General features: G+C 43.9%; 1 protein-coding gene across 10 annotated transcripts in view; it reads right to left on the reverse strand.

The window, feature by feature from the left end:
• The window catches only part of dpydb (dihydropyrimidine dehydrogenase b), a 151,863-nt gene that overhangs the window by 7,364 nt on the left and 128,275 nt on the right, over nt 1-16,224 (reverse strand). For all 10 annotated transcript variants that reach the window (XM_052477102.1, XM_052477101.1, XM_052477100.1 and 7 more), the window contains exons 17-20: nt 9,220-9,340; nt 8,720-8,839; nt 6,077-6,219; nt 4,523-4,702 (exon numbers count right to left, since the gene is read on the reverse strand). In XM_052477102.1, coding sequence (XP_052333062.1) covers nt 4,523-4,702; nt 6,077-6,219; nt 8,720-8,839; nt 9,220-9,340 — 564 coding nt within the window. The remainder of the gene's footprint in view (nt 1-4,522; nt 4,703-6,076; nt 6,220-8,719; nt 8,840-9,219; nt 9,341-16,224) is intronic.

Here is a 16,224-nt window from a genome sequence, read left to right on the forward strand (position 1 = left end):
ATAAATGTTGCTCTCTGCTTTAAAAGAGAATGCATTGAAGCTACAATAAAGAAAATAAATTCTATTATATTGATAAATCAATATCCGTAATAAGAAATGAGGGTGTTCATATGTGTATAATTGAAGTGATAAACGAATGAGTGCCTTTCTGGGAGTATTTCTTTCCCTCAGCCACAGTCTCTCTCTCTCTCTCTCTCTCTCTCTCAAAACACATTTCCTCTCGGCAGTCCCACCCTCTTTCTCTTTCTTTCTCTCTCTCGGCAGTCCTTCCCTCTCTCTCTCTCTCTTTCTCTCGCTCCTCTTGAGGGTGCATGAGGGTAATGCAATACCCTTTAGTGTGTTTTCATCTATGTGTGTTTGTGTGTGTGTGAATGTACTGTACTTTCGACTGTGTGTGTTAATACCTGTATGTGTGTGTGTGTTGCCTTCCCGTGTGTGTGCGTCGGTGAATCCATGTGTGCCTGTGTGTGTTAGAGCATGTGTGTATTCATTGAAGGCTGGGAGCTGAGCGGGTCAGCTGTGTGTCGTTTTCTCTGTTGACAGGCGTTGTGTCAAGGTAAGCGAGGCCTGGCAATAGAGACACTGTGAGAACAGCCTTTCCTCACCTCTCTCAATTAGCAGACCGAGGAAATGCCAGCACTGCCGAGGGAACAGTAGCAGGATAGAGAGTGAGAGAGAGATACAGAGAGAGAGAGAGAGATAGATACAGAGAGAGAGGGAGAGAGATAGATACAGAGAGAGAGGGAGAGATACAGAGAGAGAGGGAGAGATAGAGAGAAACAGAGAGAGAGGGGGAGAGAGAGAGATACAGAGAGAGATACAGAGAGAGAGGGAGAGATAGATACAGAGAAACGGAGAGAGAGGGGGAGAGAGAGATACAGAGAAACAGAGAGAGATACAGAGAGAGAGGGGGAGAGAGAGAAACAGAGAGAGAGGGGGAGAGAGATACAGAGAAACAGAGTAGGGGGAGAGAGAGATATATAGAGAGACAAGTAGAGAGAGAGAGAGATACAGAGAGAGAGATACAGAGAGAGAGGGAGAGAGAGAGGGAGAGAGATAGATACAGAGAAACAGAGAGAGAGGGGGAGAGAGAGAGGGAAAGATAGAGAGAGAGAGATAGATACAGAGAAACAGAGAGAGAGGGAGAGAGAGAGAGAGAGAGACAGAGAGAGAGAGAGATATACAGAGAAACAGAGAGAGAGAGGGGGAGAGAGAGAGGGAGAGAGATAGATACAGAGAAACGGAGAGAGGGGGGGAGAGAGAGATACAGAGAAACAGAGAGAGATACAGAGAAACAGAGAGAGGGGGGGAGAGAGAGATACAGAGAAACAGAGTAGGGGGAGAGAGAGAGATATATAGAGAGAGAGCAAGAGAGAGACAAGTAGAGAGAGAGAGAGAGATACAGAGAGAGAGATACAGAGAAACAGAGTAGGGGGGGAGAGAGAGATACAGAGAGAGACACAGAGAGAGAGAGACTGGATGATGTACAGTGTGTTTATCATGACGTTAATAGTATTGTATTAATATATGTAATGTCCTTGGTTTTCAGTGTCCAGACTGCTATTTGTGCGTAATGGCTCAAATTGAACTAGGTTCTCGACACTTCTCCTATTCTCAATAACTGTGACTGATTTTTCCCATTTTCCCCAACAATACAATACAAAACATTTTATCTAAACCAATCTGTCCATTTTCTATCATATGAGTCTGTGGCTGTGAGTCTCTCTCTCTCCACTCGAGATCACACTGTACAGACTCACACATTGCACCCTCACCACATCTCCAATCTTCGTCCATGTATATATACTAGAGGTTGACCGATTAATCGGAATGGCCGATTAATTAAAGCCGATTTCAAGTTTTCATAACACTCAGAAATCGGTATTTCTGGGCGCCGATTTGATGATTTTTAATTAATTAATTAATTTTATTTGATTTGTATACCCTTATTTAACTAGGCAAGTCAGTTAAGAACACATTCTTATTTTCAATGACGCCATAGGAACGGTGGGTTAACTGCCTTGTTCAGGGGCAGAACGACAGATTTTCACCTTGTCTGCTCGGGGAATCCAATCTTGCAAACTTACACTTAACTTGTCCAACGCAATAACGACCTGCCTCTCTCTCGTTGCACTCCACAAGGAGAGTGCAGTAAGCGAATGCAGTAAGCCAAGGTAAGTTGCTAGCTAGCATTAAACTTATCTTATGAAAAACAATCAATCATAATCACTAGTTAACTACACATGGTTGATATTATTACTAGATATTATCTAGCGTGTCCTGCGTTCCATATAATCTGACTGAGCATACAAGCATACAAGTATCTAAGTATCTGACTGAGCGGTGGTAGGCAGAAGCAGGCCGCGTAAACATTCATTCAAACAGCACTTTCGTGCGTTTTGCCAGCAGCTCTTCGTTGTGCTTCAAGCATTGCTCTGTTTATGACTTCAAGCCTATCAACTCCTGTCACTCGCTCTGAGCATTCTAGTAGTTGTTCCCCTTACTTTGCATGGGTAACACTGCTTCGATGGTGGCTGTTGTTGTTGTGTTGCTGGTTTGAGCCCAGGGAGGAGCGAGGAGAGGGACGGAAGCTATACTGTTACAATGGCAATACTAAAGTGCCTACAAGAACATCCAATAGTCAAAGGTTAATGAAATACGAATGGTATAGAGGGAAATAGTCCTATAATTTCTATAATAACTTCAACCTAAAACTTCTTACCTGGGAATATTGAAGACTCATGTTAAAAGGAACCACCAGCTTTCACATGTTCTCATGTTCTGAGCAAGGAACTGAAATGTTAGCTTTCTTACATGGCACATATTGCACTTTTACTTTCTTCTCCAACACTTTGTTTTTGCATTATTTAAACCAAATTGAACATGTTTCATTATTTTCTTGAGGCTAAATTGATTCTATTGATGTATTATATTAAGTTAAAATAAGTATTCATTCAGTATTGTTGTAATTGTCATTATTACAAATAAATAAATAAAAATTGGCCGAATAATCGGTATTGTTTTTTTGGTCCTCCAATAATCAGTATCGGTGTCGGCATTGAAAAATCATAATCGGTCGACCTCTAATACGCACGCACGCACGCACGCACGCACGCACGCACGCACGCACGCACGCACGCACGCACGCACGCACGCACGCACGCACACACACACACACACACACACACACACACACACACACACACACACACACACACACACACACACACACACACACACACACACACACACACACACACACACAGAGAGAGAGACAAATGACAGACTAATTGTATACTTATCCCCTATTCTCCCTCTGCCTCTATCCTTCATTCATTCGTTCATTCTTTCCACTCTGTCCCTGGTGTGGCGTTGCCATTGAAGCTAGTTGAGGCCGGCCACACAAAGACACCCCGTTGACGTTAGAATAAAGAACTCTCCAGCGACAACATGTTTGAAAGCGCACGCAAGCCTCCCTCGTCTGCCGTGTCGGAAGAATAGCCCCGCATCAGATAAAGGCTTTTCCAATTTCAAATATTCCTTCCACTTTGAAGGGTGTTTATCGCAAATCCAATAATTTGCATATTATTTTCTAAGTGTGTTTTCTGTACTTGCTTCTTTTGTCACGTAAAAATGAATGAAAGTGTGGAGGGATAGAGGTGGAATCACACCTTTGTCTGGTTATTGTTTGCTTCTTGTCTCAAGGAGAACTGTAATTGCTTGCGTTATCCTTGCGTTGTTTTAAGTATTGTTTTGATGTCGACGGCATTCGGTTTTACTATGAAGGGTAAATGCGCCATCAAACAACAGAATATAGAATATATGCAAGGAATATACTGTATGGAAATGAGTCAGAAATTGAGGTTGGATTTATACGTGTGTGTGTGTGTGTGTCTTCGCCTTCTGCGAGGCAGTATAGTGCAGCCCCTGTACAATATCTTAAGGTTGGCATGCGTGACCTTTCGTGTTTTCTTATGAATTTACACTTTGAGGAAATCCGGGTGGTGACATTTCAAAAACACCTAGCTCAGTCCAATCACAAACAACTAGCCACTAGCCACAAGCCACACGCCACAAGCCACAACCCCACCCCCCCCCTCCCCCGCATCTCACAGTATACTGGTACACTGGTACACACTAGAACTAAACTTTGAGGAATTCTGTTGGGAATTTATCTGATCAATAGTTTTACAGCTGTTGTCTGCATACAATATCAAATGGATAAAATGTAGCTACGGTATATCAGTATTCTGAAGTGCATTTGGTTGACTGTACACTCACTTCTGCAGGTTCAGCTGAAAGAACCAATCTATCCTGAACCATGCTGCACCCTAATTGCATTAGAACCTTTTCGCCGTATCTTTTTTTTTTGGGGGGTAGAAAATCGCTGACGTAGACACTGGCACGGCGCTGGAGATAATTAACATGGAGTTTAGTCGTGTCCCTTTAAGGTTGGATGAGGACAGGGTTGGGGAGGGACTATCCTGTAACGGCAACCCATGGTGATGATGGTTGGACTCACCTTACCCACCAGTTCCTCCACGCGGGTTACAGGTTTGCCCTTCTGGTGGCGCAGGGTGGGGGGAGACTGTCCATCCCAGCCAGTCAGCTCCTCAATGCTCTTCAAGTAGAGCAGAGCCTTCAGGCCCAGGCAGTAGTCCTCAATCAGGGTGAAGTCCTGGTTCTGCACCGCACTACAAATCTGGAGAAGATGCATGCAGTGGAATGCATTTGTGTATTCGCTAACACACCCAGACAGTTGTGTCGTTGTATTCATACACACGTGGAGGTACAATTTTGGGAAATATTAAGTTTTCACAGGTTTTTTTGCGACAAACAATTGCCAGTAGACACTGGTAGTGCTGTGACGCGTACACATTGCGGGGGGGGAAATATGCCAATACCGACCTAACATTTTAGTGCCCGCAACTGTATACCCACACACACACACACGTACACTAAGCGATGTGTCTGTCACCAGGAGGCTAATATTTCTAAGAAGTAGCGGAGAAGACACACAGCCGTATGCAGCCTAATGTGTCAAAACCACCGAGGCTTTTTCACCGAGGGTGTCATCTATTTATGCTACATTATTTGGTGGCATAATGAGTGTGTTCGCATTTATTTATTTATAAACAGATTTCTGAGGCTCGGACCCCCCGCTGAGATAATAGGTTTATTTGCTCTAGCAACTTGTTCAGTGTATTATATTAGGATTAGGATTTACATGAAGCTTGTTACTGGCAATCTGTTGCCATAGCAGCCGGGGGTATACACAACCAAAGCGTCGGGTAAATTCCTTATTAGGCAGTGACAAAGCTTTGTGTGAAAGAAGATAATGTTTTTGTGTTGGGAAAGGAGAGAGGAAGGGATGGAGAGGAGGAGGAGGGATGAGGGAGAGACAAGAGAGATCGAGAGAGCCGAAAAAGCTCTTTGATGTGATGGCTTCATCTTTCGTAAAAACAAGGAAGTAAATTCCCTGGGAAGGCGATTGATGTCGATGACGATCACTAATAGACTAATAATCATATAGAATGTAATGCAAGCTTGGAGATAAATCCTATTAAAAATTGATCAGTGTTGAATATCAGACAAAAGACACATCGACGCTAACATGAATGTTCCACACTGAGCTGTTCTCAAGACTTGCTTTAGCCCTCATTTCCCTCATGTCCCTGTGTGTGGTTGAATATCCAATAAGTGTGATTATACTGAAAAACAACATACTGACACACAGCTGGGTACCCAGATGTGTAATTCGATCTGTTTGTGCATTTTTATCATTAGTCCTCATTTGTCATCTGACTATAAATGTTAGCACAACCTAACTATATCACAAGTCAACTACAGTACAAGTTGACTAGGTACCTATATGACAAACATATTCAGCTACCAGGCTAGTGGTTAGTGCACTTAAAAAAAAAAGAAACCATTTTGATCTTGTCTCATCGCTGCAACTCCTCAACGGCCTCGGGAAGCGAAGGTCAAGTCATGCCAATTGTGCGCCGCCCTGTGGGACTCCCGATCACAGCCGGTTGTGATAGTAAGTGCACTTTTTGTTGATGTCTCTGCTTACCTGTAGAACAGAAGCTCCAGCGTGGAGGAACTGCAGGCCTGTCTCGGCTGAGTCGATCCCACCAGTTGCTAGGATGGGGAACCCTGGCAGGGCCCTGCCGATGGCGGATACAGCGCGCAGGGCAATGGGCCGGATGGCATTACCTGTGGAGATGGATCAGAATTCATGTGGAAGGATTAACGAAAAGACTTCCTCTTCAAAAACGCATTCTTAGACCTACCTTTCTTATAGAAGATGAGATTAAACCAAACGCATATGTTATGTAAATAGCAGAGTTGGTCTGTTTCTCAATCTCTCCAGAAATAGATACAGTGTAACATATGAAGAGTACATATGGACAATCATCCAATCTCTATTTCTCACCCACACATGCAGTCATGCAGGCACACACACATACACACACACACATACATAAACACACGCACACACTTGATGTATGCACAAACACACACACACACACACACACACACACACACACACACACACACACACACACACACACACACACACACACACACACACACACACACACACACACACACACACACAGTGTAAACACACTCCCCAATGGGGTCCAATCCAGGCCACTCTATCATTAGTTGGCTGTCATGGGGTCCCTACAGGATGGGGTTGGCTGTGCTCTGTGATCAGGCAGACAGATGGAGACATTTATCACATTACATTTAACCTGGTTCCCCCACTAGGTTCTCGCTCATTGATCACAGTATAGCCTTGTACACATGTATTTGACCAGAGAGGCTCATACGTACACACGTTGGCAACACAGACACATCCATATATACTTGAACATAAGCGTTCACACATGTACACACACAGAATCGCGACACACACGCAGAAATACACACACACACACACACACACACACACACACACACACACACACACACACACACACACACACACACACACACACACACACACACACACACACACACACACACACACACACACACACACACACACACACGCCCACTAGGTTGACAGATAGAGACAGCACCCTCTCTCCTCCCATGCTAAATGATCCTCATTAACTAATGCCAGCCTCTGAAATTGGGATGATGAATTGAATCAAAGCATACATTTTTGCATATTCTCCATGGATGGTTAATTGTATGCATATTCATGGCTCTTGCTCTCTCCGCCCTCTTTGTTCCTTGGCGCTTCTACTTTCCTTCTCCTCCTCCTCTTCTCTCCCTCTTCCGACTGAAGTCTCCTAAATTGATGCTCTTCTACTTTTGTCTCCCCTCACCCTCTCTGGCTAAAGTCTCCTAAATTGATGCTCTTCTACTTTTGTCTCCCCTCACCCTCTGGCTAAAGTCTCCTAAATTGATGCTCTTCTACTTTTGTCTCCCCTCACCCTCTCTGGCTAAAGTCTCCTACAGAAAATGTATGATGATTCAGGTGGAGTTATTCATTTGTGTTCTGTAGAGAAGTTGAAATAAGGATGCAGTGGTAGAGAGGTACACAATGACTGCTGAATTGAGATTTGTGTATTTTAGGCCTTCAAAGAAAACTATACAGTCTATGAAACTATACAACTATACATGAAATGCTGCATGTTGAGTGGCTGCAATATGGTTGAAATCCAAAGATAAATGAATGAACTGAAGATGATAAGGTATACTGTAAATTATCATGTGGCGACCTTATTGTTTGTAGCCTAGGCATTTTTCACACTCCCTTTTCAAGCGTTCCTTCTTAGGTAAAATATGAAATAGGCAATCATTTTTGTTTAAGGGCCACATCGTGATGTAAAAAATCAGGTGAGTTATTTAAACTTTAACTTTAACTTATAGGTCCATACACATTTCTACATAGGCTACTTTCTATCTAGTTTTAGACATGAAAGAGTGGCCTGGAGTCTTTTTTTAAACCAAAATATGAATTTCCCAAAACCTCCCGCGGACCAGATTGAATGGGCTCGCGGGCCGGATCTGGCCTGCCGGCCGTTTGTTGCCCACCCTTGCTCAAGAATATACTTCTTCTCTTCCTTTACAACCGAGCGGGGGCCACCTATGTTTTATATCAGTTGGACTCCAGTCCTTTTTTTCAAATTTGAAAAATCTGGCCAAAAGTAGAAATGTGTGACCCCCCCCACTCCTGGCCCTTTAAGACAGTAATGTTCAATGACCCAGTCGAAAGGGGGGGAGGGAGCTGGACTGCCCCCAGCTAGGGGACTCCTGAGAGTATGGAGCTACAGCCCCAGCCATATACACAAGTTACACCAGGAGAACTACATTATGACAGCTGGTACTTCTTGCATGAAATACTGCCTCAATGGTCTCAATCCTCATTTTGAAATGCAGGCTGCTTTCTTGACCCTGCGACTGCCTGAGACTGGCTCAGAAGGTGTGTTGGCAGCTGAGAAAGAGGGAGGGAAGTGGAGGTGAGCCCGCAGAGAGAGCGAGAGAGAGAGCGGCATAATCATACTACACGCGCACGCACGTGCACACACACACACACACACACACGTGCACACACACACACACTCTAGTATACTCTAGTATACACACAGGGGCTTTACACCGACAGACTTGAACACACGATAGCGGACTGTAGCTGTAAGGTAATAGCACTGCTTACAAGACAAAGTGTTTGTGTGTGTGGGTGCGTGTTACTTACCAGACACTCCTCCGTAGGTGGTGCGCTTGCCCTTGCCGATGCCAGGCCAGGGGGTGCTGTCAGCTTTTAGGCCCATCATTCCAGACACTGTGTTGGTGGCAGTGACTCCATCTGCCCCTCCTATAACAGCAAGACCACAGTCACTATTGAGCTTGATATTGCTGAAATTCCAGTCATTCAAAAATGGTTGTCTGCTGCGCCTTCCCCTCCACCCCCCATTCTAGAAATACTTCAACCTCCCTTCACATTCTCTCCCAACATGAGGAAAAAAAGGAACAAATGAGAAAAAAAGAGGATGGGGGGGGGGGGGCAGGGATTTGAAGCTAGGTCTCGTTTCATTTCGGACCGACAACGTCAACAGCCGATCACATTGAATTTCACATAGTCTCACAGTAGGAGTGCTGATCCAGGATTAGGATTCTCCTGTCCACATAATCATATTCATGTCAAAACTGATCCTATATAAGCACTCCTACTCTGAGACTCTGGACTGTCGCTACCTTCGCGTGCAGCCTTCGCAATGTCCACGATGTTGGTGACGTTGGGCGTGAGCTTGGCGAAGAAGGGGATCTTGGCGGTCTGTCTCACCCACCGACAGATGTTCATCACCATCACAGGATCCTATAACAACAGATTCAGGATCAGTTTGAGGAAATAAATACAATATAGTATAATGAAGTTGTCCTCTGAAGAGGGGTGTTGCTGGCTCCAAATTTTAAAAAGGATGATCTCACCCATTTTTCACGAGTGCTAACTTGTGAAGTTTCGAAAATGTTGACGTTTGTGAGGAATTAGGCCACTAAAACCAACCTCCATCTGTTGTAGCATTGAAATGTTTGACAGGTTTTTGCAAATATACCCTTTTTGTCATAATGTAAGCACACACGCGCACAAACACGCACGCACACACAGCTCTTTCTGAGTTCCTCCTTTAAGCTCTGATGGGACAGAAAAACACTGTTGTGTCCATACAGGTTCCTTCAAAGACCCTGCAGCTCCACTGTTGCATTTTCATAGCAGCTCAGTTGCTCTTTCTCCCTCTGTCTTCCTCCTCCTCTCTCTCCCTCCCTCTCTACTCCTCTCTCTACCTCTCTCTCTACTTACTACCTTCTTGCCCTTTGTGCTGTTTCTGTGCCCAATAATGTTTGTACCATGTTTTGTACTGCTACCATCTTGTGCTTCTGCCATGTTGGGTTGCTACCATGCTGCGTTGTCATGTGTTGCTGCCATGCTCTGTTGTTGTCTTAGGTCTCTCTACTTAGTGTTGTGTTGTCTCTCTTGATGTATGTTTTATCCTATATTTTAATTTAATGTATTTTTAATTTTTAATCCCAGCCCCTGTCCCTGTAGGAGGCCATTTGCCTTTTGGTAGGCCGTCATTGTAAATAAAAATTTGTTCTCAACTGACCTGCCTAGTTAAATAGAGGTTAAATAAAATATAAAACGTTTATTAAACTCCTCTCTCTCTCTACTTTTCTCTCTACCTCTCTCTCTCCCTCTGCCTCTCTGTCTACCTCTCTCTCTACCTCTCTCCCTCTCTCTGCCTCTCTGTCTACCTCTCTCTCTACCTCTCTCTCTCTACCTCTCTCCCTCTCTCTACCTCTCTGTCTACCTCTCTCTCTACCTCTCTCCCTCTCTCTACCTCTCTCTCTACAGCTCTCCCTTCCTTATTTCTGCCTCCTCCCTCTCTCTTTCTTTGCACCCTCTCTCAGGACACAGTTCTACTCGTTGGCACATACTGTTCACCCATTGGCAGTGGTATTTTGTTCTCCTGTGTTAACTGAAGTGAGATTGATGATGGCTGAGCCATATCCCCAAGGTACTGTGGTAAAGGCTGCCTGTCTGTCCACACCAAAGTTATTGACAACCTTGTTAAAGATGAGCAATCATGACTGTATAACATAAATAATTAAAATACTGAGTTGTTTTGTATGCAAAAAAAGGGGGAAATTATATTACTTCATACTAATACAATTGCTCAAAGAAAGACAAGTAATATATTTTTTTCTCAAAAAGGTAAGGGTCAAAATAATTGACACCGCTAAAGATTCTTAGAAATAAAGTAGTCAAAAGTTTGGTATTTGTGACCCATTTCAGGAAACTAGGCGTATGTCACGGGTCACTACTTCACAGGAGAGCCATTTGAACGTAACCTTTTTTTTATTATCAAAATGCGTTTTTTGGCAGAAATGCCATCTTGAACATGTAAACTTTCATGTGCCTTAATAACAAACTTGTATGCCATCTGTAAATACAAATACAATTGTTAAATTACGAGCCTAGTTGTTTTAGCCACAGAAAAAGTCATCAACCTTACCGCTAGCCATGATTGGCTGAACATGTCGAGAGTTGAGTTTGGATTGGTCTGCCGTATAGCACGCTTCTGTCTATTTGAGCAGGTCAGTATGTCTAGCTAATCGTGTCTAAAAATACTTTTAAAAAATGTATCGCGTAGTAAAACGGCATAAGTGTTGCTCTCCACTTTCTGGAAGACCGAGTTTTGAAATCTGTGGAATTCGAGTATGATAGCTAAGGAGATGGAGAAAACACCTGTCTCTGGATTACATCTTCAACTAAGGGCAACCATGTCATCGAACAGGAAACATGTCTGTCCATGATGTATACGGGTAAGATAGTCTAGCTAGCTACATGTTCATATATTACACATTTCTAATTTTGACAGAAAAGGGGTTTAATTTCAAGTTAAAGTGTACTGTTAGCTAGCTAACGTTAGCTGGCTGGCTCGCTAGCTAACGTTACGTGTATGATCTCATTATTCATATCTCAGAGCCATTTGCTTGGCTAGTTATAGCCCTAATGTTAGCTAGCTAACATTGAACCTGGTTAGTTAGCTATCTGCAGATTCGTGCAGTGTAGTAATGTCATGAGTTGGGATTATGGTTCATTTTTTTTTATCTACATGTCTTAACAAAAGACTCCACTATGCAAGCAACCATTTCAGGTGAGTTCAATTTCAGAGCACTCTCGTCTGAGTGTGCCAGAGCGCAGAATAACTGATGAATTTACGAACTCTCAACACCCGTTGAATATGGCTGGAGTCAGTAGACGTTTGCAAAAAAAAGCGGAATTAAATTGTTGCCTGCAGCACAGTTACAGTCACCAACGCTCTGGATAACATGAAAACAGCCTAACCAACTCTGCTAGGGCGATTAAAATGGTCAGAGTTTGGGTGGGGGCTAAAGATTAAGAGGATGTGAACGATGCGGAATGGGTGTAGACAAAGAAGAGCCCTCCAGTAGGTACCAAAACATTCAAAGGCCATTTTCTCAAAAGTGAGGTTACAAGTTTATCAACTTTCAGCTGCCGCATGCATCCCTTATGTGAAAAAGCACCATTTAAAATATTGCTACATAAATCCGAATCAAGGCGGTCGGTCACATTTGGTCCCATATTCCTAGCATGCAGTGACTACTTGTTTGATGCATTTGCCATTTGTTTTGGTTTTGTTTCAGATAATTTTCTTCCAGTAGAATATGTTTTTAGGGCCTCTCGAGTGGCACAGCAGTCTAAGGCATTGCATCACAGTGCTAGAAGCGTCACTACAGACCTGGGTTCAATCCCGGGCTGTATCACAACCTGCCGTGATCGGGAATCCCATTAGGACGGTTTGGCCGGGGGGGGGGCTTTACTTGGCTCATTGTGCTCTAGCGACTCCTTGTGGCGGGCCGGGCGCCTGCAGGCTGACCTCGGTTGTCTGGTGAACGTTTCCCCTGACACATTGGTGCAGCTGGCTTCCCGGGTTAAGCAGGTGGATGTTAAGAAGCGCGGTTTGGTGGGGCATGTTTCGGAGGACGCGTGACGCAATGAGACAAGATTGAAATTGGGGAGAAAAAAGCTGTAAAAAAATTAATCAATATTTTTTTTGAACACTTCCCCATTAAATGTGGATGCTACCATGGTTACGGATAATCCTGAATGAATTGTGAAAAATGATGAGTTACAGAGGGACAAAGATCATAACCACAAGACATGCTATCCTCCCCTGTTATTGGTAAGAGTTTAGCATGTTAGCATGTCTTCGGGGTATGATATTTGATCTTTTTTTTATAGTGATTGGTGCCACTGTTATTATAGTGACTCAATCTGTGTTTGTGATACTTGTATATGGCAATGTGATTAGCCTGAGGTAGCATTTGTCCGTTGAAACCATTAAAATCTGGGTGATGCACAGCATACTAAACAGCTATTTAACAGTGCAGGTCTTCTGCCCAACGAGAGCCTTTCTCTGTGGTTCTCTAAGTGTGAACTCTGTTCCGCTGTGTGTGTATGTGATCATTAGTGTATACGTGTGCGAATACACTTATATTTGTGTGTGTGTGTGTGTGTCTGTGTGTGTGTGTTTGTGTGTCCACCAGAGTGGGTCGTGGGAGGGATGTGGGCGGCATGTGTTTTTAACAAGGCTGGCAGCGAAACACAAATGAGAAAGCCTGACCGGGGGAAGAAACTGGAATGTATATGGATGGGAAAAACGGAGTGATGGAGAGAACACAAGTGAAAGAGGGAGAACGGATGATTTTTATTGTCGATTTTAATGTATTATTCAACATGGGATCATGCAAATAAAGCTTCTTTGAATTTGAAAGGCAAGTGTGAATAAAAGTTAACAAATACACTGAGTGTACAAAACATTAGGAAGGATTTTTAAGCCTTGAGACAATTGAGACATGGGTTGTGTATGTGTGCCATTTAGAGGTTGAACAGGCAAGACAAAAGATTGAAGTGCCTTTGAACGGGTTATGGTAGTAGGTACCAGGTGCACCGGTTTGATTGTGTCATGAACTGCAATGCTGCTGGGTTTTTCACACTGAACAGTTTCCTGTGTGTATCAAGAATGGTCCACCACCCAAAGGACATCCAGCCAACTTGACACAACAGTGGGAAGCTTTGGACTCAACATGGGCCAGCATCCCTGTGGAACGCTTTTGACACCTTGTAGAGTCCATGCCCCGACGAATTGAGGCTGTTCTGAGGGCAAAAGGTGCAACTCAATTTTGTCGTGTGCACTCAGTGTATATGGCAAGAAACAGAAAATGAGAGATGACGGAGGGAGAGATGAAGGAGGGATGGGAATCGAGAGAAAGGAAGAGGAAGGGAGAGAGAGGGTAAACAGTGTAAATAGCTATGTCAACAGCTGGAGTAATGACAGAGGATTGACAGATCAGGGGAAGAAACAGCCTTTCATGTCCATAGTGTGTAGGGATGTTGGAGAATGGGGTGTATCTGCAGTTTGCGAGAAGAAAGGAATAGGTGTGTGTGTGTGTGCGTGTGCGTGTGTGTGTGTGTGTATAAAAAACACTAGTAAGCCTGTCCTGGAAGACTAAGACTGTGTGTGTTTTAACAGATGCTGTGGTAGAACCTAATGTCCTCACAGAGGGTGGCGATGATGGTCTGTGAAGCAGGCACACACACTCCTGTGACAGCTTATAAAAGACTTTGGGCTGCAAGTGTGTGTGCAGCAACCAAAGCCCCTGGCCTGCGAGGACCTCTCTCAGCAATGTGGATGTAAAGTACTGCCTCCTGCAGCAACCTACCTTTAGGCCTCCCCTAACTCATCATACCCCCCCCACACGCCACACAAGCCCAGAGAGAGGTGTCCTCCTTGGGAGAGCTTTACATTTTTGATCCGGTGCAGCCTGCATGGGCCAATATGACATATGCTTCCCTTTGTCTCTTTTACAGGGTGGTGGGTGGTGCGGTGAGGCCCAGGAAGACCATCTCGTGGTGTTGAGGGACATTAAGTGCCACTGTATATCAACGGCTCCATAAAAAAGAGCCTGTGCAGCAAGGCAATAGCTCTGATCCTCAGGCACATCGTCTACTTTTGATCTCGGGGGGGCTTTTGTTTCGGTTTTAACACAATACTTCAATGTGACTCCTGTATTGAGGGAAAGGCCCATCAAAGTGACTGGGGCAGAAGTAAAAGATGGTTTCCTTGCACTGAGCTGGAGAGGGATCTATCCGCGCAGAACAAAGCATAGATCGAATAGAGGAGGGGGGATAGAGTTTTGGAGGCTTTGTGGGCTACGCCTTCAGAGTTGAGGGAAAGGGAATAACAGGAGAATGAGAAGCAGGACCATGGACAGCTCCTAGGACAGGCCTTGGGGAAGGCAATATGAAGGCATGGTTTTGTATGTAACTACGTACTGCTTTCTTTCTTGGGCCGAGGCTGTGATACCTTTAATTATGTGTGTGTGTATACCGTGTGTGTATGCATATGTGTGTGTCTGCACTCAGTACACTATATATGTGTGTATATTCTGTGTGGGGGGATGTAGTATCAGTGGACACACACACACACACACACACACACACACACACACACACACACACACACACACACACACACACACACACACACACACACACACACACACACACACACACACACACACACACACACACACACACACACACACACACACACACACACACACACAGAGACAGAGAGAGAGATATGTTTATTGGACTGCTGATGGAGAAGCATGCCACAGCCAGCCCCTCTCCCCGTGAGGATCACTAATTTGTTTTCTAAAACTAAAACTGACCTGGGGGCTGTGGCTAATGGCCAAGGACATAACACATTAAAGTAGCACACGTCTCCAAAACCCACAAAACTAACTCATTTCAGTTATCTATATTTTCTCTATTCTTATCTATCTACAGTTGAAGTCGGAAGTTTACATACACCTCAGCCAAATACATTTAAACTCAGTATTTCACAATTTCTGACATTTAATCCTAGTAAAAACTCCCTGTCTTAGGTCAGTTAGGATCACCACTTCATTTTAAGAACGTGAAATGTCAGAATAATCGTAGAGAGAATTATTTATTTCAGCTTTTATTTCTTTCATCACATTCCCAGTGGGTCAGAAGTTTACATACACTCAATTAGTATTTGGTAGCATTGCCATTAAATGGTTTAACTTGGGTCAAACATTTCGGTTAGCCTTCCACAAGCTTCCCACAATACGTTGGGTGAATTTTGGCCCATTCCTCCTGACAGAGCTGATGTAACTGAGTCAGGTTTGTAGGCCTCCTTGCTTGCACATGCTTTTTCAGTTCTGCCCACAAATTGTCTATGGGATTGAGGTCAGGGCTTTGTGATTGCCACTCCAATACCGTTGTTGTCCTTAAGCCATTTTGCCACAACTTTGGAAGTATACTTGGGGTCATTGTCCATTTGGAAGACCCATTTGTGACCAAGCTTTAACTTTAACTGATGTCTTGAGATGTTACTTCAATATATCCACATAATTAAATTTTTTCATGATGCCATCTATTTTGTGAAGTGCACCAGTCCTTCCTGCAGCAAAGCACCCCCACAACATGATGCTGCTACCTCTGTGCTTCACGGTTGGGATGGTGTTCTTCGGCTTGCAAGCCTCCCCCTTTTTCCTCCAAACATAACGATGGTCATTATGGCCAAACAGGTCTATTTTAGTTTCATCAGTCTAAAGGGCATTTCTCCAAAAAGTACAGTCTTT

This window comes from Oncorhynchus keta, chromosome 23 (genome assembly GCF_023373465.1).
Source record: "Oncorhynchus keta strain PuntledgeMale-10-30-2019 chromosome 23, Oket_V2, whole genome shotgun sequence".
NCBI classification, from domain to species: domain Eukaryota; kingdom Metazoa; phylum Chordata; class Actinopteri; order Salmoniformes; family Salmonidae; genus Oncorhynchus; species Oncorhynchus keta.